At 37.2% G+C, this 23,575-nt stretch overlaps 1 protein-coding gene across 11 annotated transcripts in view; it reads left to right on the top strand.

The window, feature by feature from the left end:
* LOC118726610 (cofilin-2) overlaps positions 1-23,575 on the top strand; it is a 112,066-nt gene that overhangs the window by 43,743 nt on the left and 44,748 nt on the right. For 7 of the 11 annotated variants that reach the window (XR_006742316.1, XM_045585352.1, XM_036451612.2 and 4 more), the window contains 9 exons: positions 2,481-2,576; positions 2,699-2,923; positions 4,119-4,308; positions 4,589-4,702; positions 14,584-14,708; positions 17,158-17,754; positions 19,842-20,005; positions 20,734-20,888; positions 22,725-22,873. Coding sequence is in view for 10 of the 11 variants with exons in the window: in XM_045585352.1 (XP_045441308.1) it covers positions 2,481-2,576; positions 2,699-2,923; positions 4,119-4,308; positions 4,589-4,702; positions 14,584-14,708; positions 17,158-17,754; positions 19,842-20,005; positions 20,734-20,888; positions 22,725-22,873 (1,815 nt within the window). In the remaining variant the exon portion in view is untranslated. The remainder of the gene's footprint in view (positions 1-2,480; positions 2,577-2,698; positions 2,924-4,118; positions 4,309-4,588; positions 4,703-14,583; positions 14,709-17,157; positions 17,755-19,841; positions 20,006-20,733; positions 20,889-22,724; positions 22,874-23,575) is intronic. The other 4 variants (XM_036451584.2, XM_036451659.2, XM_036451648.2 and 1 more) reach the window with 3 other exon arrangements.

Here is a 23,575-nt window from a genome sequence, read left to right as displayed (position 1 = left end):
CTTCCTGTCACCCTTGATGAGGTAGATATGATTATTTTCTGCCTTTTACATATAAAGAAACTTATAATAAAATTAAGGAGCTTAATTAATTTGCCCAAAGACACATAGCTAATAAGAAAGTGATGGGATACAAACTCTGGCAATCAGGTCTAGAGCCTCATAATGACTATGCTATAAGGGCAAAGAAGTTGAAATTTTGAATATTTGTTTCCCTAGCATGGCCCATAAATTTATCTGTATTCAAGAAGATCTCATTACTTTGCCCCTTGGTCTCTGTTATATCAAAGTTTTTACCAGCAGTTTTTAAAATCTTACATTAAGATTATCTATTCCTCACTTTAATCTTACATCATAAACTTGAAAGCCCTTCACAGCATAGGAATAAGAGTATCCTCCTTATATAGAATAGTTTTGTATATTGGCTGAGATATTCTTGTTTAGTGTTGGAATTTTATGTACACAATTCTAGTTTATTATGATATTAAGAGTGTCTTTTAGGTAGTCATAACACATATAGTTCAAGTTTATATTCTCTTGGTATGATGTACCCAGATGACCAGCTCTAAGCGAATCCTAGAGCAGCGGTCGCCAGCTGGTGGTCTGCGGACCACTGGTGGTTCATGAGGTCCCAGAGGTTGACGACCACTGTCCTAGAGTGCTATTTACAGTTTCTGGAGAGTACCATTTGGTAGATAAATTGAGTTAAGTAATATTTTAACATGCTAATATAACACAATTAAAAGTAAATTGTTATTTTATTGGTTGTCCATTTCCTAAGCCTTTGTCCTAGGAAATAGAAGATAGAATGTGTGATTGCTGCAAAGGAAGAGAGCCAATACACTTACAGCTCACAACTAGGACTGCTGTTAATTTTATAGTGCCTGTTCATTTTGTTTATTTGGCTTTATAAGTAAAATTGAAATTGAAAAAATGTTTTAATTAGGAAGAAAATAAAGTCTGTTTTTGGACTAGATTTGTGGCTTGGTAAGAAGTTGTGCATATATGTAGAATTTAGTCAGATAATTTCTCCTGTGTGGTATTGTTTATTATTAAGTGCCATGAAATCAATAATTGTAATCAGACAGGACACCAGAGCTGCCTTTTTCCTTTTCTAAGGACAGCAGTTCTGTTTTCTAAGATTCATTTTGTGAGCTTGTGAACTTTGGGAAGGAAATCATATGGTAGAAAGTTAATGGATCACAGAGCCAGTTTAGCCTAGAGTTTTTCTAAACTTTAATCCATAGAGTCTTTCAGGTTGTACAGGGGTTCCTTGTGCCACTGCAGGAGAGTTGGAAAGATGATTGTGCAAGATTGTCATCTCCATAACCCTACTTTAACAAGGGCATTTTTTATCTCTTTTACAATGGGCTTCCAAGAAATAATTTGAAAATTTGAAAACTGCTAATCTAGACTCATCACATCCATAAAAGTGAAACTAATTAAGTGACTTTTCTAAAGCCTGCATAACAAGGAATAGGGACTAACTGCAGGAGCCTACGACTAGATTATATACTGCATGATCTGGTTCTTAGTCTGAAGCTGGGTGCACTGTACTGTGACATGGGCTTAAGTTTTGTAAGCTTAAAGTTTTTCATAGTTGATACTTTAATTTTTTAGCATGTCTGTATTATAATTAGAAATAATTATATATGCTAATGCTCTAAGTTCATTTGTGCTTGTTGATTTTCTCATTAGTCCTATTTGTAAGCTAAGCACTGTTTTCAAAGCTAAAGCAATTTACTTAGAAAATACAGAAAAATCTTCCTATTGTTTTTTGGATTGGAGAGTTTCCAAAATCAAAATAAAATTTAAATGGCTCTTTTTCTTTGCTGGTTTTGTGATGATTACAACCTACACTTTGTTATGATTCAATCTTAAGATATTTATAAAAGATTGGATAATAGCTGGTGTGGCAGAGTGGTTGAAAGTGTCAGCCTATGAACCAGAAGGCATGGTTTGATTTCCTGTCAGGACACATACCCAAGTTGTGGGCTCAGTCTCCAGTGTGGGGCATGCAGGAAGCAGCCGGTCATTGATTCTCTCTCATCATTGATGTTTCTATTTCTTTCTCCCACTTTATTCCTCTGAATCAGTAAAAATATATATATATTTAAAGATTGGCTATCTTCAAGTAGATTTTGATTTTCAAAGTAGTATTTACCAAAGTTATATTGAGCAAAAAGATTTTTCATTTTAAATATTATTTTACCATTTTTTGGAAGGTGTATGTGCATCTTGATGGTAACTTGGAAGTTGTCTTGTCTGTTAAGTAAGGAAAATATTAATATGTAGTGCATGTTGCAGGATTTAGAGTTTTAGGTGGAGAGTAGGCAGAATATAAATGATGCTTGTAACTAGTGTTGGTTCTTTTGAGGTTTGTGAATATTAAGTTGTTTGCTGTTTCATCATTGTGAAAGGGCATTGTTCCCAAATATTCAAGCTTTGATTTTCACTAGAATAAAGTATTTATTTCCTTAAAGATTTAACAGAGGCTTTGGATGAAGATGCAGACCCCACAAAATCTGCACTGTCTGCAGTTGCATCTTTGGCAGCTGCATGGCCCCAGTTGCACCAGGGTATGTGTGGGCTTTTTTTTTTTTATTTGGCTTTTTAATTTTTAATTTTATAAAGGTACATTTTACATTGCTGAGGATTTATGGTTTACATTCTAAATGACTGTTTTCACTTTTAACCATAGGCTGCAGTTTGAAAAGTTTGGATCTTGATAGCTGCACCCTTTCTGAAATCCTCAGACTGCACATCTTAGCTTCAGGTGCTGATGTAACATCAGCAAATGCAAAGTACAGATATCAGAAACGAGGAGGATTTGATGCTACAGATGACGCCTGTATGGAGCTTCGTTTAAGCAATCCCAGTTTAGTAAAGAAACTGTCAAGCACTTCAGTGTATGATTTGACACCAGGTAAACTTTGCAAGTTGGAATTTGTATAACTTTTCCACTTTCTACCCTCTTATGTCTCTTATACCCAGAAAACTAGCTAATGAGATATTTTAGATGATAAGCCGTTCTAAAAGAGAAAGAGAAAATATGGTCTTTTAAAAAAAAAGTGTTGGAATACCAGTAGTCTCATACGTTGAGACTACTTTTTATATTATCTTTAATTAATTAGGATTTTCTTTTTTTATTTGGGTTTTCTATTTAAATTTTTTTATTTGTCTACTGAATATACTAAGTTAAAAGGATAAGTGAGAATTCGCTTTCATTTTTATTAGTATATCAGAAGTTTAAGCTGTAACTACTAAATTCCAACACTTGCTTGAATAAATGTTTGAGGTTTGAGAAACAGTATAAAAATTATTTTTCACTACCTTTCTAAATAAAAAAAATTGTAATATAGACTAGATTTGTGAGTTGGTAAGAAGTTCTGCATATATGTAGAATTTAGTCAGTTAATTTCTATATATAGAGAGAGTTTAATTTTATGTGATTAAGAAAACAGAACATATAGGACCTTAATTTCTACCATTCATATAGTTTTTATAATTTATGCTAGTGTTTCTGAATAGTCTTTTCAGAGTAGCAATTTGCCTATTGCCATTATAAAGAAAATTCATGTGATTATAATTTAGTTGTAATTTGAACTTTATGAGTCTAAAAATTGAAACTTGAAAAACAATTCTTTATAGTTAGATTTTCCATGCTCTAGCCAGTTTGGCTCAGTGGATAGAGTGTTTACCCACAGACTAAAGGGTCATGGATTTGATTCTGGTCATACCTCCAGTTTGCAATCTCAATTCCCCAGCCCCGACTAGGGCCCCGTATGGGAGACAATAAATCAATGTGTGTGTCTCCCCCTCCCTTTCACTCTTTCTAAAAAAGCAATGGAAAAATATCCTCAGGTCAGGTGAGGATTCATTAAAAAAAAATTTTTTTCATGTCTTTTTCACTAGTATATAAGGTAGTCATTAGTATTTGAAATGCCTTATATATCACATAACTGTTAAATTTGGCTTAATGTTGCTTTTTTCTGAAAACCTGCCATTTACATGTATGATCTTAAGAGACTTTGCCCTATTCTTTTTAAACATTTTCACATTGAACCACAAATTAAAATTATTCAAACAATTCATTTTTTTTTTTGTCATTGATAATTCAGAAGCTATTTACCTATTTTTTACAGGAGAAAAAATGAAGATACTTCATGCTCTCTGTGGGAAACTACTAACCCTAGTTTCTACTAGGGATTTTATTGAAGATTATGTTGATATATTACGACAGGCCAAGCAGGAGTTCCGGGAGTTAAAAGCAGAACAACACCGAAAAGAACGGGAAGAAGCAGCTGCTAGGTAAGAAACAATTATTGTCAGTTCTAATGAAAGCTATTTATTTTTTTGCATCTAGAACTGTATTTCACATTGGGCTGTAATGTGACATTGGCTCACACTGATGTTTTCTGGCTTCAATAAGAGGTTATAAATGGATTGCTACATTATGGTTTTGCGATAATGTTTGGATGACTAATTTAATGACTAATGGCAAGAAACTAAAAGTTAAAAACATCTGATAGACTATATATATATATATATAAATATATATATAATTTTTTAATTTTTTTTTTACTTTTAGAATTCGTAAAAGGAAGGCAGAAAAACTTAAGGAGCAAGAACAAAAAATGAAAGAGAAACAAGAAAAACTGAAGGATGATGAACAAAGAAATTCAGCTGCGGATATGCCAATTAGGTAGGGTTTGAATTACACTGTTCATCTTGCTTTCCATAAAGAATAAAAATCAATACCTTGAACTATAAAATGCTTTCAGAATTTTTAGAAAACTAGTATTCTATAGATAAAATAATTGTTTTATGAGCCTATGAAAGTTAGTAGTATGGAGAGCCCTCAAGTATACGTGTTGTGTAGTTTCCTTTTGTGTGTGTCTATTTTATCTTTATTGTTGAGATTATTCAGATGTCCCTCTTTTTTCTCCCCATTGCCCTCTTCCACCTGGTTCCCGCCCCACCCTAGGCCTTCGACACCCTAATTGTTTGAGTCCAAGGTAATGCATATATGCATATAAGATATTTTTTTAATCTCTTCCCACCCCCACCCCTCACTCTGAGAGTCGTCAGTCTGTTCCATTTCCATGCCTCTGGTTCTATTTTATTCACCAGTTTATTCTGTTCATTAGATTATTTATTCCGTTTATTTTGATTTTTAGATTCAATTATTGATAGGTATGTATTTATTGCCATTTTGTTCATACTTTTTTATCTTTACTCTTTTCTTCTTCCTCTCTTTAAGAATACCCTTCAACATTTCATATAATACTGGTTCATCATTAGATGAACTCCTTTACCTTTTTCTTGTCTGTGAAGTTCTTTATTTGAACTTCAACTCTAAATGATCATTTTGCTGTGTAGAGTAATCTTGGTTGTAGGTCCTTGCTATTCATCACTTGGAATATTTCTTGCCCCTCCCTTCTGACCTGCATAGTTTCTGTTGAGAAATCAGCTGACAGTTGTATGGATGCTCCCTTGTAGGTAACTAACCATTTTTCTCTTGCTGCTTTTAAGATTCTCTCTTTGTCTTTAACCCTTGGCATTTTAAATATGATATGTTTTGGTGTAGTCCTCTTTGGGTTCCTCTTGTTTGAGGTTCTCTGTGCTTCCTGGACTTGTAAGTCTATTTCTTGCATCAGGTAGGGGAAGTTTTTTGTCATTATTTCTTCAAATAGGTTTTCAATATCTTGCTCTCTCTCTTCCTTTGGCACCTCCATAAAGTGGATGTTGGTATGCTTGAAGTTGTCCCAGAGTATCCTTACACTGTCTTCATATTTTTTGAATCTTTTTTCTTTTTGCTCTTCTGGTTGGATGTCTTTTGCTTCCTTATATTTCAAATCATTGATTTGATTCTCAGGATCCTCTAGTCTACTGTTGAATCCCTGTAAATTGTTCTTTATTTCAGTCAGTGTGTGCTTAATTTCTTACTAGTCCTTTTCCATTTTTTTTTTATTCTTACTGGGATTCTTAAAAGGTCTCACTAAGTCCCTTGGAGGTTTGCAGAAGATTCTTGAGTAACCTTTTAAGTGTGGTTTTGAACTCAATATCTAATACTTTGCTTTCTTCCATTTCTTTCATTTATGACATGCTTCTTTTTCTCTACATTATGGCTGCTCCCCTATGTTTGTTTCTGTGTATTGGTTAGAGCTGCTATGTCTTTTTTTTTTTTTTTTTAATATATTTTATTGATTTTTGTACAGAGAGGAAGGGAGAGAGATAGAGAGTTAGAAACATCAATGAGAGAGAGTCATTGATCAGCTGCCTCTTGCACACCCCCTACTGGGGATATGCCCACAACCAAGGTACATGCCCTTGACCGGAATCGAACCTGGGGCCCTTCAGTCCCCAAGCCGACGCTCTATCCATTGAGCCAAACCGGTCCCGGCCTGCTATGTCTTCTGAAGTTGGTAGCATGGCCTTGAGTAGTAGGTGTCCTATAGGGCCCAGTGCCTCAGCCTCCCCAGTCACCTGAGCTGGGCACTCTGGGTGCATCCCTGTATGGGCTGTGAGCAGTCTTGTTTAATTGAGCCTTGATTGCTGTTGGTGGCACTGGGAGGAATTGACCTCCAGGCCTATTGGCTGTGAGGACCAGTTGTATCTGCAATCAGAGAACTGCTGTGCAGGAGACAGCCCTATGGAGCAGGACTTGCTTCAGTGGGGCTTTGGTGCTCACTGAGTCTGCCCCTTGAATGTGTCACTTATGGATGTGTAGAGTTGTAATCTGGTATGATTTCACACTGACCACTGGGTACACTGCTCTTGGTCTCCAAGGAGGTGCAAAGTCAGCCACTGCCTGGGGCCACCCAGCAGGAGCCTCAGAGAGATCTGCAGATTCCTCTTCTGTGTTATCAGATTTGGAAGTGCCCAGGTGAGGTCTAGTTGTGGAACAAGGCAGGCTGGTTTTGGTGCTGGGTCTTGGGCCTTTTGGTGCTGGGTCTTGGGCCTTTTTTTTTTTTGAGAGAGATTTGGGGCTTCCTGACCCAGCTGCAGCTTGTTTGACAGATTTTAGCCTGAGCAAGGCCAGGCCATTCATATGCAAAAGCCACTGCACACACTTTGTTGGGGTTGTAAATGAGGTGGGGCAGGGTCTCAGGGAATCACCAGGGCAGAGCAGGGAGCACCTCCTTCTGGGAGAAAGCCGACCCCGAGTTCCTACCCCAATGCCAGGCAGTCCAGTTCCTCCTCGTATGTGTCTATGTCCCCCAAAGCCTCATCCTGATTCTGGAGTTGAGAGAAAGCAGAGCCTTGTAGGTTGAGTTTGTGATACTGGCCTTTTAAGAGGAACAGCTAGGTCTCCACCAGCCCCTGTCACTGAACCCCAAACCAGACTGGTTTTTACGGCCATAGTTACGAGGACTTCTCTTCCCAGCACTGGGAGCCTGGGCGGGAGGGCTGGTGTGAGGCTGCTATCCCTTGCTCCTCCGGGCAGCCTCTGGCCTCCTCAGAAACCGTGTCCCTCCCAACTAAAAAGGCTGACCACGTTGGTGCCAGACCAGCTCATCCACACCTCCGCACCTCCTCCCAGTCAGTCCTGGTGTGCTTTCTTCTTTACCTCTCAAGTTGTAGGACTTCCATTCAGCCAGCTTTCTGGTGGGTCTGGATGATGGTTGTTTTGTATTTTAGGTGTAATTTTTATGTGGTTGTGGGAGGCAGTGAGCACAGGTGTTTACCTATGCTGCCATCTTGGTCTTGTCTTGTGTGTGTGTGTTTTTGTGTGTGTTTTTAAGAATTATAAATATATTGTTACATCTGTGAGCAAAAGGTTGAGACCAGAATGGCATCAGTCCATGTGTTGTGTTTAAAAATGCTTCCAGAGCCCTCGTCAGTTCAGCTCAGTTGATAGAGCATTGGCCTACGGACTGAAGGGTCTGGGGTTCGATTCTGGTCAAGGGCACATACCTCCATTGCAGGTTTTATCTCTGGCTCTGGTGGCTCACCCCTCAGTCCTGGTCGAGGCAACGAAACACATCAATGTTCCTCTCTCTCTCTCTCTCTCTCTCTCTCTCTCTCTCTGTCTCTTCCCCTCCCTTCCACTCTCTCTAAAGCACATGTGTCAATCACAAGGCCCGCGGGCCAAATCCGTCCCAATGTGGCCCGCACCGCGCTGTCATCACTGCACTCCGCTGCGTTTCCATCACAATGACAGTTTATGACTGTTCAGTAAACCATTCGGCCCGCGATTTAGGCTAGATTTTAGATTTTGGCCCCTTCTCTGATAGAGTTCGACACCCCTACTCTAAAGAATCAATGGAAAAATGTCCTCAGGTGAAAATTAACCAAAAAAAAGTATTTCCAGGGAATCTGAAGCTTATTTCTCATCTTCTCATAGAAATAAGATTACTAATTAAAATTTCCCAGAAAGCTTTTAATAGGCTATTTTTAATCAGTAATATATTTCTAGCAATAGTAGTAAGTCCTCCACTCCATCACCAACATCATCACAGTTGTACACTATGTTTCACAGAGCTTCTCTGAGCCTATTGAGGATTAGGGATGAGATTGGAGATTTTGATACAAGGTATAGAGAAAGGATGAAAGCTCCTTAGGTAATTTAGTGACTACCTAAGTATTTTATTGCATAAAATATTTGGGATGAAGATTGGCTATGAAGACAAGTGGGAATTTTTCCATATTGTAGATGCCAAACCATAATCAAATTTAGCAGAACTAATTTTTTATTTATAAAATCTGCAAGGGATGTTTTAAAAATCTCAGTGTTACAAAATTAGTACTGACTTGATTATACTTACATGTAAAAAATACTTTTTAATCCTGAAGATCATAGGTCACAGACTTGAAATGGCTATATTTTATATGTCCATCAATTGAATTTGGATGCCTTAAGAAAGTTAATATATATGACACGTTACGCATAAGCAACCTAAGAAAAAATAGATAATTGGACTTCATAAAAATTAAAAACTTTTATACTTAAAGAACACAATCAATAAAGTGAATAGAGCCCTGGCTGGTATGGCTCAATTGGTTAGAATGTTTTCCAGAGCATCAAAGGATCTTGGGTTTAATTTTCCCAGTCAGGGCACATACCTAGACTATGGGTTCGAACTCTGGTCAGGGGATGAATAGAAGGCCCTGACCGGATCGATGTTTCTCTCTCACACATGGATATCTCTCTCTTTCTCTCTCTCTCTCTCTCTTTTCCCCTTCCCCTCCCCCTCCCTCTCTCTCCCTCTCTCCCTCTTCCCCTCTTCCCCTCTTCCTCTTTTCCTCTCCCACTTTCCCTCCCTCCCTCCCTCCCCCCCAGAATTAATGAAAAGCATATCCTCAGGAGAGGATTTAAAAAAAAAAAAAAAAAAAAGGTTAAAAAAGACAATCCAGTAAATGGGGAAAAAAATATTTGCAAATCATATACTTGATAGTGGTCTAATATTCAGAATAGAAAGGTACTCATACAACTCAACAATAAAAACACAACCCAATTAAAAAATTGACAGAGGATTTGAATAGGCATTTCTCCAAAGAAAATACATAAGAAGCCAAAGAAAAGATGCTCAACATCATTAGTCAGTAGGGAAATGTGTATCAAAATCATGCTGAGATGTACTCGCCACTCACTAGAATGGCTCTAATCCAAAGGGGAGACAGTAACAAGTGTTGGTGAGAAAGTGGAAAAATCAGAACTCTTGCCCTGGCCAGCATGGCTCAGTGTTTAGTGTCGGCCTGAGCACCAGGATTCACTTCCTGGTCAAGAGCATGTACCTGACTTGCATGTTGATCCCAACCCTAGTCAGTGTATGTTCAGGAGTCAACCACTCTATGTGTGTCTCTCACATCAATGTTTCGCTCTCTCTCACCCTCCCTCTCATTTATAGAGGGAGAAATACCCTGTTTCCCCGAAAGTAAGACAGTGTCTTATATTAATTTTTGCTCCCAAAGATAAGCTAGGTCTTATTTTCAGGGGATGTCTTATTTTTCCATGAAGAAGAATACGGTGCACATTTATTGTTAAATGAAAATAAAGGAAATTTATTACCTGTATACGGTACGGTAGTACGGTAGTTGTCAACACAAACCAGACAAACTGTGACTCCTACAGTATCAAGAATTTACTCATTTATTCAATGACAATCATATCATCATCTTCTGGAACATCATAACAATCCAATTCCTGAATTTCCTGGTGAATTTCTTGTGACTCATAGGGGGGGCCTTATTTTCGGGGGGATGCCTTATATTTCACTCAGAAGGAAACCTGTAAGTAGGTCTTATTTTTGGAGGATGTTTTATTTTCGGGGAAACCCGGTAGTGAGAGAGACACATTGATTGGTTGCCTCTGGCACAGGATAAGTGCCCTGACTGGAAATCGAACCAGCAACCTCTCAGTGCATGGGATGATGCTTAACCAACTGAGCCACACTGGCCAGGGAATAGCAACATTATTCTTTTTTTCTTTTTTCTTTTTTCTTTTTTAAAGAAGAATTTTTTTATTTTTTTATTTTTTTTTACACAGAGAGGAATTGAGAGGGACAGAGAGTTAGAAATGTCGATGAGAGAGAAACATCAACCAGCTGCCTCCTGCACACACACCCCCCCGCCCCCCACTGGGGATGTGCCCGCAACCAAGGTACATGCCCTTGGCTGGAATCAAACCCGGGACCCTTCAGTCCGCAGGCCGACGCTCTATCCACTGAGCCAAACCGGTCCCAGCAACATTATTCTAAATAGCCAAAAAATTGTTACAACCCAAATGTCTATCAATTGATGACAAATGATATATAATTAAAATGATATATCCTTTCTGTGGTATATTCATACAGCAAATGTTATTTATATGTACAAAAGGCTAATAGGAAAAGCACCCCCTCTAGAGTTCAATGGAGAATGGGAGTTTGATCGTTCGCTATGACTTGCACTGACCACCGGGGGTGGCGCAGAACATGGCGGACGGCCAGCGGCAGTGGGGTGCTGCGGGAGGAAGGGAAGGAGGAGGTGTGGGGAACTGCACAGTGGCAGCTCAGTGCTAGGTGAGGAGGCGGCAGCGGAACCTGATGGGCCCCGATTGCTGTCCATGCATGAATTTCATGCTCTGGGCCTCTAGTTCAGCAAGAAAAAGGGATAGAACTCTTATATGCTACAATGTTGATGAAATTTTAAAATGTAATGCAGGTAAAAGAAGCTGATCCTAATAGGCCATGTAGTGTATGATTGTATTTATGTGAAAAGTCCAGAATAGACAAATTCGTAGCAGAAAATAGATGAATGGTTACCAGGGACAGTGGGGAAGATAAAATGGAAAGTGATTACTACAGGGTTTGTCTTTGGAGATGATGAAAATGTTTTGGAATTAAATCAGGGTAATGATTGTACAACCATGAGAATATACTAAAACTAGTGAATCCTGCACTTAAAAATGTGATTTTTATGGTATGTGAATTATATCTCAATTTTTTACATTTTATAAACTTTTTCCTGTTATATTAAAATATTAGAGGCCCGGTGCATGAAAATCATGCCCAGCCTGCCCCCCTCTCACAGTCCGAGAGCGCTCAGGGGCGGGAGATGACCTATGATCAGGGGAAGGCGACGCCCCATCACACCTGCTGCTGCCACTGTAGGCAGCACAAGCCTTGGGCAGCTGCCATATGAGGCCAACCCTGGGTGCTGCAGGGCTAAGGGGACTGGGGGACTTTAGAGGTAGGTGCGCGGGCTCGGCCTTACCATGCACCTACTGCTTCCGTGGGGCTGAGGGAACTGGGTGCCACCATCTTGTGGCTGTGGGCTCTGCCATTTTTGAGGGCACGGAAGTCAATTAGCATATTCCCTCCTTATTGGACGCTGCCATCTTTATGACTGTATGAGGGTCAATTAACATATTCCCTCTTTATTAGATAGAATAACTGACATGTAGCATTGTATTAGTTTAATGTGTACAACAAAATGATTTAATATATGCATATATCAATAGTATTGTTAACATTATTACCAGTAAGTTTAATTAATATTAATCACCTCATAGTTACAAATTTTTTTCCTTGTGATATCTCAGGGTTTTTCGTTTTTTTTTTATAAGAAAATAAACATGTATCTGTCCAATTTTCCCAACATCATATATTGAAGAGACTGTCTTGATTCCATTGTATGCTCTTGCCTCCTTTGTCAAATATTATTTGAGCATAATGGCTTGGGTTGATTTCTGGGTTCTCTGTTCTGTTCCATTGATCTATATGCCTGCTCTTAAACGCCAGTAGCAGGCAGTTTTGATTATGGTGGCTTTGTAGTATAACTTGAAATCTGGTACTATGATTCCTCCAAGTTTGTTCTTCTTTCTCAAGATTGTTGCAGCTATTTGGATTCTTTCTTGGTTCCATATAAATTTTTGGAGTATTTGTTCTAGACCTGTGAAATATGCTGTTGGTATTTTAATAGGGATTGCATTGAATCTGTAGATTGTCTTGGGTAGTGTGGACACTTTAATGATGTTAATTCTACCAACCTTGAACATGGAATATTCTTCCACTTGTTTATATCTTCTTATCACTTTTTCCAATGTCCTGTAGTTTTCTGAGAACAGGTCTTTTGCCTCCTTGGTTAAGTTAATTCCTAAGTATTTTAATTTTTTGTTGTTGTTACAATGGTAAATGAGATGCTTGTTTAGTTTATCTTTCAGAGGTTTATTGTTGTATTAAAAAGCCATATATTTTGGGGTATTGGTTTTGTATCCTGCTATATTGCCAAATTCATATATTAAATCTAGTAGTTTTTTGAGGGAGACTGTGTAGGATTTTCTATGTACAATATCATGTCATCTGCGATTAATGACAGTTTTACTTCCTCCTTTCCAGTTTAGTTACTTATTATTTCTTCCATGTCTGATCACTGTGACTAGGCTTCAGTAGTACTTTATTGAACAAGAGTGGTGAAAACAGACATCTCTGCTTGTTCTTGTTCTTATAGGAAATGGTTTTAGTTTTTGCCTGTTGAATATAATGTTCACTGTAGGTTTATCATATATGGCCTTTATCATGTTGAGATATGCTCCCTCTATTCCCACTTGGTTGAGAGTTTTTATCAAAATTGGGTATTGGGCTGAGGCTGGTTTGGCTCAGTGGATAGAGCGTCGGTCTGCAGACTGAAGGGTCCCGGGTTCGATTCCAGTCAGGGGTATGTACCTTGGTTGCGGGCACATCCCCAGTGGAGGGTGTGCAAGAGGCAGCTGGTCGGTGATTCTCTTTCATCGATGTTTCTAGCTCTCCGTCCCTCTCTCTTCCTTTCTGTAAAAAAATCAATAAAATATATATATTTTTTTAATTTGGGTATTGGATTTTATTGAATGCTTTTTCCCCATCTATTGATATGATCATGGGTTTTTGTCTTTCAAAAAAATAAACATGTTATAGACCCCACAACTTCATATTTTATACTCATTTAGCCTCACTCATAAATTATCTTTCTCGGTTCTGAATACATTTGAGTTTATAAACCTCACTTTGCATATAGGATATAAATGGAATTTATTTCAGAATTCATACAATTTTAGTTTTAATTTGAACAATAGAATGATTAGACCAAACATCCATATAAGTGTTCATTCTGCCTACTTATATCTGAAATTTTGTCTACCTTTCTCCTCCACTATTTATCTATCTACTTCTACTCTGAGCCACCACCACCTCCCAGCCAACTGCCTAGACTATTATAGTGGCCACTTTCCTGGTCCCCCCTCTTCTATTCTGCCAGGTAATTTTCCATGTAGCAACCAAAGTGCTTTTCTAGTCATATCATTTCCCTTTACTGAACTCTTTTACCTTTTCACCATTGCTTTTTCTCTCTTTTTTACCATTGACTTTTGAATAATGCCTACAAAATCTAGTTTGATCTAATCCTGCCTTCTTCTTACCCATACCTTGTATAATTTATTTGTTTTACATTCATTTTTTCTCTTTTTGTTGTTTTACATTCTTGAAATTATATGCTCTTTCCTGTTCCCTTCAGCCTTTGCATATATTATCATCTCTACTAGAAATGGATATTTTATTTCCCTGCCAGCTCACTCCTCCTCGGTCTTTGTAATCTTTCTGGGTTTTTTGTTTGTTGTTTTTTTTAGTCTTTCACTTTAAATGTCATTTCTTCAAGCAAACCTTTCTTGATCCTTGAGACTAGATCTGGTTCTCCTTTAAATGCTTCCACAGCACCTTTTTTAGTACTTACTACATATTAACAATGGTTTATGTTTTCTTTACAAGTCTATAAACTCTGTGTCCTCTTTTTTTTTTTTAATATATTTTATTGATTTTTGTACAGAGAGGAAGGGAGAGAGATAGAGAGTTAGAAACATCGATGAGAGAGAGTCATCGATCAGCTGCCTCTTGCACACCCCCTACTGGGGATATGCCCGCAACCAAGGTACATGCCCTTGACTGGAATCGAACCTGGGACCCTTCAGTCCCCAAGCCGACGCTCTATCCATTGAGCCAAACCGATCTTGGCAACTCTGTGTCCTCTTGTCTACTACTTCATAAGCACACTTTGTAGGCTGGAAATAAGTAGTTTATGAATGGAATTATATATTCACTAATGAATATAAACTTTGTTTTTATCCTGAAGGGAGGACGAAAGAGAAGATTTTGATACTAGCACTGACAGCAAAGAAATAGAGCAAAAGGAACTAGATCAAGATACAGTCACTGAAGATGAAGATGACCCAGGATCCCATAAAAGAAGCCGAAGGGGTAATACAGAAATTTCTTATGGACATGCTTACTTGTTTTTAATTGATAAGGCACTTTGTTAACTCAGCTGTTCTGACTTATGTATTAGATTACTTCCATTTGTGATTCCAAGGTGTGTGTGTTAAGTGCCCAACTCATAGCTGTAACCATTTTGTTGGAAAATAGTTATGAAGTTACATTAGTATATTTATGATTAGGTCTTTATTTATATGTCATTTATACTTTAGGGAAAAAAGACAATATACCTATCTCTTTAATAGGTCAGTTTCTCATAACTTCTACTTTTGGTTAGTCCGTGAATTTTGTTGATTTTTTTTGTTAAATGATTTTTCTATAATGTACCCATTCAACATTCATTGAATGCCTCTTAGTTAATAGAGATACAAAGATCAATAAAGCTTGTAATTGGTGTCATATTTCTGAGAATGGAAATCTCTGCTGCCTTAAAATAATTTCATAAACTCCTGGATCAAAGGAAATATTAGGTCTAGTAATAATTAATGTCGTTTTCTACTACTTTTTTAAATCGAATTTATTTAAACAATACAACAAAATTTAATCAACAATATAGTTGCCGTTGTTTTCTACTACTTGTGCCCAACGCTCAGGAAGCATTTTAATCCCTCTGCTGTAAAATTCTTGTGATTTTGATGCAAAAAATTCGGTCAATGCATTTTTGAGGCATTCTTCATTATTAAATTTTTTTCCAAGAAGAAAATTTTGCAAAGAACGAAACAAATGGTAATCGGAAGGGGCAATATCAGGAGAATATGCAGGTTGAGGGAGAACTTCCCATTCCAACTGGGCAGTTTTTCAGCAGTGATTCTTGCAGTATGCGGTGGTGCGTTATCGTGGTGAAGAATTACGCCCTTCCGATTAATCAGCGCGGGTTCTTTTTCTCTTAAAGCTTGGGCTAACCTTTCCAATTGGGCACTATACACTACACTTGTAATGGTTTGGTTAGATGGTAAAAGTTCATAATGAAGAACTTTAAAATTCCACCAACACACAACATCACTTTTTTCGCATGCAAGTCAGGTTTTGGCGTGGGCTGAGGAGCCTCATTTTTGTCCAACCATTGAGGCTGCCTTTTCAAATTAACATACAGCACCCATTTTTTATCTCCGGTAACAATTTGCTCTAAAAACGGCAAACGGTTTTGACGAGAGAGGAGCGAACTACAAATTGTGACTCTCTGATTACGGTTGTTGTCGGTCAACTCATGAGGAACCCATTGTCCAAACTTTTGGACTTTGCCAAGTGCACGCAATTGATTGGAAATGGTTTTCTGTGAACAATTTAAAGTTGTCGCAAGCTCTTGTTGGGTAATTTGAGGATTTTGCACCAGAAGAGCTTGAAGAGCTTCTTGATCAAAATTGGACACACGGCATCCACCACTCTTGTCATCTAACGAAAAATTTCCCTCGCGAAATTTCTCAAACCAACGCTGGCATTTTCTGGCGCTAACTGCATCTTGACCAAGAGCACTACAGATGTTTTTTGCAGCCTCACTTGCTTTTCTTCCTAATTGGAACTCGTAAAGCATGCAGTGCCGAATATGCTCTTCATCCGCCATCTTCTTAGCCCTAGTTTTGCAACAAAAACCAAACCAAACACAAACTTTTTCAAGCAAAACTTGTTAATTGCACTTCACACGTTCTGTAGATACCACGTGTTTGAAGGTTATGTCAATACAAGTCAACGCCAAGCAAGATTTTAAACGAATGTTTGAAAACGACATTAATTATTACTAGACCCGATACATTTTTGAAAGTTATTGATACAAATTACTTCGGAGGGTCTTTAACCATCTTCATTTGACAACTTAACCCTTAAGTTTATTCTGTGCCTATAATTTGGATGCTATTTTTTTCTGCATTATTTTCTAAATGATTATTATTACAGAAAATGTCCTGTATCATGGATGTTATATTTTCTGATTGCAGTCCAATTGATTTAGAAATTCAAAACAAAAACCTCATATGATGAGCGTTTTAAAACATATTTCCAAGCAGTGTATCAAAGGAGAAACCATAAGGGGAAGTAGAAAATATTTTAAACTAATCAATGCTGCATGTTAACATTTGTTTGATGTAGTTCCTCCTTTACTTTGATGAACATTTATAGCTTTAATGCATATTAGGAATCAACAAAGGCAAATTGAGGTATTCATTTATTTAAGAAGTTAGAAGTAGAAATTAAGAATGAGAATGCTCTGGTCTCTCTTCCTCTTCCTATAATCCCACCCTTAGGACTTCATTTCACCTTAATTATTTCCTTAAAGATCCTATTTCCAGAAGCGGTAGCATAGGGATTTAGAATTGCAACCTATGAGTTTTGGGGCATACATTTCAGTCCATAGCACACAGTACCTTGGGGTAGCCTTATATCTTATTTTTCTAATGAAAGTTTAAAATATGTTGGTGATCAAATGTTACTTCAATTCTAGGGAAAAGAGGACAAAATGGATTTAAAGAATTTACAAGACAAGAAAAGATCAACTGTTTAACAAGAGAGTCTCTTACTGCTAATGAGGAAGAAGCTTTAAAACAGGAACACCAACAAAAAGAGAAAGAGCTCTTAGAAAAAATCCAAAGTGCCATAGCATGCACCAATATCTTTCCCTTGGGACGTGACCGAATGTATAGGCGGTATTGGATTTTCCCTTCTATTCCTGGATTGTTTATTGAAGAGGATTATTCTGGTCTCACTGAAGACATGCTGTTGCCTAGACCTTCCTCATTTCAGAATAATGTACAGTTTCAAAATGCTCAGGGATCCACAAAAACTGGAGAGTCTTTGATGTCTGAATCTACCTCCAACATTGACCAAGATTTATGTGATGATTCTGTGCAACTGCCAAAACCAGTGCATAAGCCAAATCGGTGGTGCTTTTATAGTTCTTGTGAACAGCTAGACCAGCTTATCGAAGCTCTTAATTCTAGAGGACATAGAGAAAGTGCCTTAAAAGAAACTTTGTTACAAGAGAAAAGCAGAATATGTGCACAACTAGCCCGTTTTTCTGAAGAGAAATTCCATTTTTCAGGTAACTTTTCAGTGAAAATGTTATTTTTCTCTCCTCATATAACTCTGATTCAGGTTTAAACATTTTGCAAATTATTATAGCTATATTAAAAACACCTTATCTTTCATTTGGACCATGCTATCATTTTGAAAGTGTTTATGAGTTAGGGAAACAAGGTTCTCTAGATTCCACTGGGTTTCATTTGTAATAGCAGTAAAATATTTTTAGATATAAGTTTTTGGTTTTGTTTTGTTTTACTTTTAATCCTCACCCAAGGATATGTAAAATTGGGGAGAGAGGAAGAGGAGAGGGAGGCAGGGAAGGAGGAAGAGAGAGAGTGAAGAGAGAGAACATGATCGGCCGCCTCCTGTGTGTGCATGTCTCCAACTGAGGATTGAACCTAAAACCTGGGTATGTGCCTGACCGAGAATCAAACCTACCACATGCTCCAGACAACTGAGCCACCTGGCCAGGGCTAGGTATAATTTTTTATATTTCTAAATGATATTCTCTAGGTAGTTTTCTCTTAAATTTGGGGGCATATTACCATCACTAGTTTATTTTATTTATTTAATCCTCACCTGAGAATATTTTTCCCATTGATTTTCAGGCAGAGTAAAAGGGAATAGAAGTAGAGAGAGAGAAACATAGACCCATTGATTGGTTGCCTCCTGCATACACCAAGACCAGAGGTGAGGAGTAAACACAAAACCGAAGTATGTGTCCTTGACTGGGAACCCTTGACCCTTTGGTCCACAGCCAACACTTAACCACTGAGCAAAACCAGCCAGAGTGGCCATCACTACTTTAATTCTCTTCAGGGTTAAAAACTGTGGCTCACAATTCTTTATTAACAGCTTTATTATATTTAATTCATACATCATTCACCCATTAAAAATATTCACTTCAGTGGTTGTATAGTATACGGTATTCACTGATATGCACAACCATCATCACATGGTAAATTTTTTTTTTTAATATATTGATTTTTTACAGAGAGGAAGGGAGAGAGATAGAGAGCTAGAAACGTCGATGAGAGAGAAACATCGACCAGCTGCCTCTTGCACACCCCCTACTGGGGATGTGCCCGCAACCAAGGTACATGCCCTTTCCCGGAATCAAACCTGGGAACTTTCAGTCCGCAGACTGATGCTCTACCACTGAGCTAAACCGGCTTTGGCCACATGGTTAATTTTGAAACATTTCATCACCTTATAAAGAAACACCATACACTTTAGCTACTACTCCCCACCCAATAGTCCTAAGAACCACAAATTTATTTTGTCTAAACATTTTATATGAATGGCATTATGTAACATATGGTCTTTTGTGGCTGACTTCTTTCACTTAGCATAATGTATTCAAGATTCATCTAAGTAGTAGCATGTAACAGCATTTCATTCCTTTTTATGGGCAAATAATGTTCCATTGTATACCACTTTTTTTTATTTTTTTTTTATCCATATGTTAGTTGTTGTACATTTCTATTGTTTCCAACTTTTGGCTAGTTTAAATAATGCTAGTATAAACATTTGCATACAAGTTTTTGTGTTAAGGTATGTTTTTATTTCTCATATGGCCCAGAGTGAAATTAGTGGGCCATATGGTAATTCTGTTTAATCATTTGAGGAAGTACCAAACGGTTTCCCAAAGTGGCAACACCATTTTATATTTCTGCCAACAGAGTATGAGGGTTAAGATTTTTCCACATCTTTGCCAACACTTGTTATTATCTCCCTTTTTTATTCTAGCCATCCTACAGTGAAGTGATACATTTTATTTTCGACATTCACTTCCTGAAAGAGTAATGAGTAATTATATCATGATCTCAGTGGCCATTTATATATCCTCCTTAAAGAAAAGTCTATTCAGATCATTTGACCCTTTTTAATTAGATTGTCTTTATTATGAGTTTTTTATGTATATCCTAGATTTAAGTTCCTTTTCATATATACAATATGCAAACATTTTCTCCCCCTCTTTTTTATTGCACTTGAGAATTTACTAAGGGTTTTGATATCCATTATCTCATGATCATAACAGTTACATTGGGGTGATTATATTTTTTAATAAGTAAATCATAGTAAAGTATTGGATAACTATTTCAGACAAACCTCAAATTGATAGCAAACCTACGTATACTCGGGGAAGAGCTTCCAATGCATATGATCCATCTCAGATGTCTGCAGAGAAGCAGCTTGAATTGAGGCTGAGAGATTTTCTTTTGGATATTGAAGACAGAATCTACCAAGGAACATTAGGAGCAATAAAGGTTTGTACCTGTTCCCATTTTTAATTTATCAAATTACCAGAATTTTGGTCATATTTGTTCATTTCTTTGCTATAGGCAACCCATGTGTATTTTGAATACCAGAGTGATATTTTTTTTTTTTTTTATAAAAACTAAGTCTATTATTCTCCTATATCAAAATGTTTATGTGTGGATATAAATCTTTCTTTATTATGCTATATGACTGTCAGCTTTATTACACTGAAATTAGTGGCCATAACAGACCTTTTTAACATTAATTTTTAGTATTTTTAAAATATCTATTATATGGTATTTTTATCCAAGATGTTGAAATGTGTAAGGATATTTTCTTCTTCCTTGACCAGCTCCTGCCTGCTCTGCTGAGTCTGGTTTGTTTATTGGTTTCTTTGTTACCTTTTTAAAATCTGTAAGTAATTCATGTTTGATATGTGTGTTCTGTTCATTGCTTTGCTATCATCTGTCACTTTTTGCTACTGTCAGGTGACCAATCTGAGAATTGTTTATGATTTTCCTATATAGAGAGTAAGGTACTAAAGCTTCCATCTGTGAATGATATGAATTTCATTTGACCACTTAGTAATCTTATTTTTAGATCCCTTTTTGATTCACAATCTGTTCACAATCTGTTCTAGAACATTCATGAGTTTTTCATATGTACATTAAAACTCATACTCCTTAGGAACAACGTATGCCAGTTTTCAGGGTTAACAATTTGAGTTTTGTTACAGGTTACAGATCGACACATCTGGAGATCAGCATTAGAAAATGGACGGTATGAGCTGTTAATTGAAGAAAATAAGGAAAATGGGATAATTAAAACTGTGAATGAAAATGTTGAAGACATGGAAATTGATGAACAAGCAAAAATCATAGTAAAAGACAGGTACAAAAAGAATTTTGTATTTATTTATTTATTTATTTATTTATTTATTTAAAAAATTTTAATATATTTTATTGATTTTTTACAGAGAGGAAGGGAGAGAGATAGAGCACTAGAAACGTCGATGAGAGAGAAACATCGACCAGCTGCCTCTTGCACACCCCCTACTGGGGATGTGCCCGCAACCGATGTACATGCCCTTGACCGGAATCGAACCTGGGACCTTTCAGTCCGCAGACCGACGCTCTACCACTGAGCCAAACCGGTTTCTGCCATAAAGAATTTTTTAAAGTAACCATCACTTTTCCTTGCCACTCTTATGCTTTTTTTCTAATGTAAATATTTCTTTTTCTTCAAAAAATTTGTTTTAAAACCTTATTGTGAGGACTTTAAACTTATAACCACTGAAATGATTTTACTTAAACCTCAGGCACTTGTTATTCTACTTTGTACTGATGCAACCAAAAGACAACCTAAGATAATAATTTAGCTCAGCCAGAGTGGCTCAGTGATTGAGTGTCAATCTATGACCCAGGTTTAATTCCTGGTCAGGGCACATGCCTAGGTTGCTGATTTCCATCCCCAGTAGGGGGCGTGCAGGAGGCAGCCAATCAATGATTCCCTCATCATTGTTGTTTCTCTCTCCCACTTCCTTCCTCTCAGAAGTCAATATAACTATATATTTTTAGATAAATAAATAAAATAAAAGGTCCTTGGAAATTCCCACATTAAAATTTGTTTATTTTTTAAAAAGATAATTTATCCAAGTTTTTAAAAATCTAAACTTAAATGTTTTTATTAATTTCAAAAAGTAATTCTACATTTCCTTTTTTTTCTGTAGGAAAATATAAATTGTGCTAAACTTAAATAGTATTTGAACTAATAATCAGAACCTGTACCTCTATATCAATAAGTAGATACTTTTACTTTTTTGGAGTTATTTTCTATTGGACTTCTTTAAGGAGTTGATTGTGTAGAATAGGGGTGTCGAACTCAATCAGAGAAGGGGCCAAAATCTAAAATCCAGCCTAAATCGCAGGCCGAATGGTTTACTGAACAGTCATAAACTGTCATTGTGATGGAAACGCAGCGGAGTGCAGTGATGACAGCGCGGTGCGGGCCACATTGCAAGGCCTGGCGGGACGGATTTGGCCCGCGGGCCTTGGGTTTGACACATGTGGTGTAGAAGAAAGTAGTAGAAAGACATGAAGCTAGTAATTATGGAACAGGGTGAAGTGAATACCCAGTGCAAATGTAGTTCATAGGAGGGCTGTTTGTCTTGGTAGAACATGGAAAGCAGCAAAGAAAATGCTAGAAGAAGTAAATCCAAACCTCAGACCTAAATATGGGGAAGATGTGATAGTGGGAGGGTGAGCCAAAGGCTTTGAGTGAATGGGTTTGTCCTTTTAAATGACCATTTTAACTGCAGCATGGAGATTTATTGCAAAGGGAGTAAGATTGTAGTCTAATCTTTAGTTAGGAGACAGCTATATAGTCCTCCCCAGTAAAAGCTGAAGCAGGAGAAATAGAGATAAGCTGCCTGTGATACTTATCCTTTAAGGGCCAACACAGTGTCACCTCTTTGAAGCCTTTTCCCTTTGCCTTGTCTCGTCATCGCCCCTCCGCCAAATATTTGCCCTCTGACCTTCAATAACGATACATCGTTTAGCTCTTGATTCATGTATATATCTTCCTTTCCTACTATTTTATTAAGAGTTCCTTGAGATTGAGGAAACTTTCTTACAAAGGTGTAAGCAATCATTTGGATGAATGAGTGTATTCAAGTTTCACCTAATAGTGTTTTTAAGTACCGTAAACTCTTCATTGTTTTAATTGTAGACTTTTGGGCATAAAAACAGAAACTCCAAGTACTGTCTCAACGAATGCCAGTACACCGCAATCAGTGAGCAACGTGGTTCATTATCTGGCAATGGCACTCTTTCAAATAGAGCAGGGCATTGAACGGCGTTTTCTCAAAGCTCCACTTGGTAAGTATCTGTTTTTGAGGTTTGTTTTTTTTTAATATATTTTATTGATATTTTACAGAGAGGAAAGGAGAGAGATAGAGAGCTAGAAACATCAATGAGAGAGAAACATCGACCAGCTGCCTCTTGCACACCCCCTACCGGGGATGTGCCCGCAACCACGGTACATGCCCTTGACCGGAATCGAACTCGGGACCCTTCAGTCCACAGACCTACGCTCTACCACTGAGCCAAACCGGCTTCGGCAATATCTGTTTTTAATTCAAAATATTAGTTATCTTTTAAAGTATTTTGGAATTGCTTTTTAATTAATAAAGCTTCATTAGCTAACAATGAAATTAATTGGTTTGGAAAATTTGAGATTGTATTTTCATTTTAATACATGAATTCTTTCAGGTGAGATTTATTTTTAAAATAATTCTTAAATACTATTTTTAAATTTTTATTTTAGTTATCATTTAATAAATGTCTTTTTAACTATTTCTGTCAATATCTTCTTTTGTGAAATATTAATCAGAAGTAAGATTATCACAACCTATGATTAGCCAGACTGAAGAATCAAAGATTGTACATAAGTTTTTTGTTATTTTTTAAAAACAAAACCACAAAGAAGCTATTTAAATTTCCACCATTAAAGGTACAGTTTAATAATGTGGATCACTCACCTGAACACTATATAAGAAGTGCTAGATCAGGATTACCAAA

Source organism: Pipistrellus kuhlii, unplaced genomic scaffold, assembly GCF_014108245.1.
Source record: "Pipistrellus kuhlii isolate mPipKuh1 unplaced genomic scaffold, mPipKuh1.p scaffold_m20_p_1, whole genome shotgun sequence".
NCBI classification, from domain to species: Eukaryota; Metazoa; Chordata; class Mammalia; order Chiroptera; family Vespertilionidae; genus Pipistrellus; species Pipistrellus kuhlii.
Note: the sequence above shows the minus strand (reverse complement) of the source record. Positions and strands in the feature narration are given on the sequence as shown.